Source organism: Sinocyclocheilus grahami, unplaced genomic scaffold (assembly GCF_001515645.1).
Source record: "Sinocyclocheilus grahami isolate Dianchi unplaced genomic scaffold, SAMN03320097.WGS_v1.1 scaffold913.1, whole genome shotgun sequence".
In the NCBI taxonomy this organism is placed as follows: Eukaryota; Metazoa; Chordata; class Actinopteri; order Cypriniformes; family Cyprinidae; genus Sinocyclocheilus; species Sinocyclocheilus grahami.
The window spans coordinates 112,271-112,557 of NW_015506092.1; the positions used below are offsets into that span (position 1 = coordinate 112,271).

General features: G+C 35.2%; 1 protein-coding gene across 1 annotated transcript in view; it reads right to left on the reverse strand.

The window, feature by feature from the left end:
* Window positions 1-287, reverse strand: part of phgdh (phosphoglycerate dehydrogenase) — a 15,727-nt gene that overhangs the window by 13,475 nt on the left and 1,965 nt on the right. The window contains exon 3 of the mRNA XM_016249143.1: window positions 38-103. Within this exon, the coding sequence (XP_016104629.1) occupies window positions 38-103 (66 nt within the window). The remainder of the gene's footprint in view (window positions 1-37; window positions 104-287) is intronic.

A 287-nucleotide genomic window follows, 5' to 3' on the forward strand; every position in this document is an offset into this window, starting at 1 on the left:
AACAATACTTCATTAAAGAGTCGTTTTACCAGTTTACCTTGACAAGCTCATCAAAAGAGCACAGGTGAGCTCAGCAGCACTGATTGTGTTTCCACTCGGAGTGCTAAAAAATTAAATTACGAAAAAAATGAATAAACAAACAAATACAACATTTAGGGAAAAAATCCTGGCCATTCTACTTGAAGTAATAGTTCATCCAAAAATTTTAATTTGCTGAAAATGTCCTCACCCTCAGGCCATCCAAGATGTAGATGAGTTTGTTTCTTCATCGAAACAGATTTGGAGAA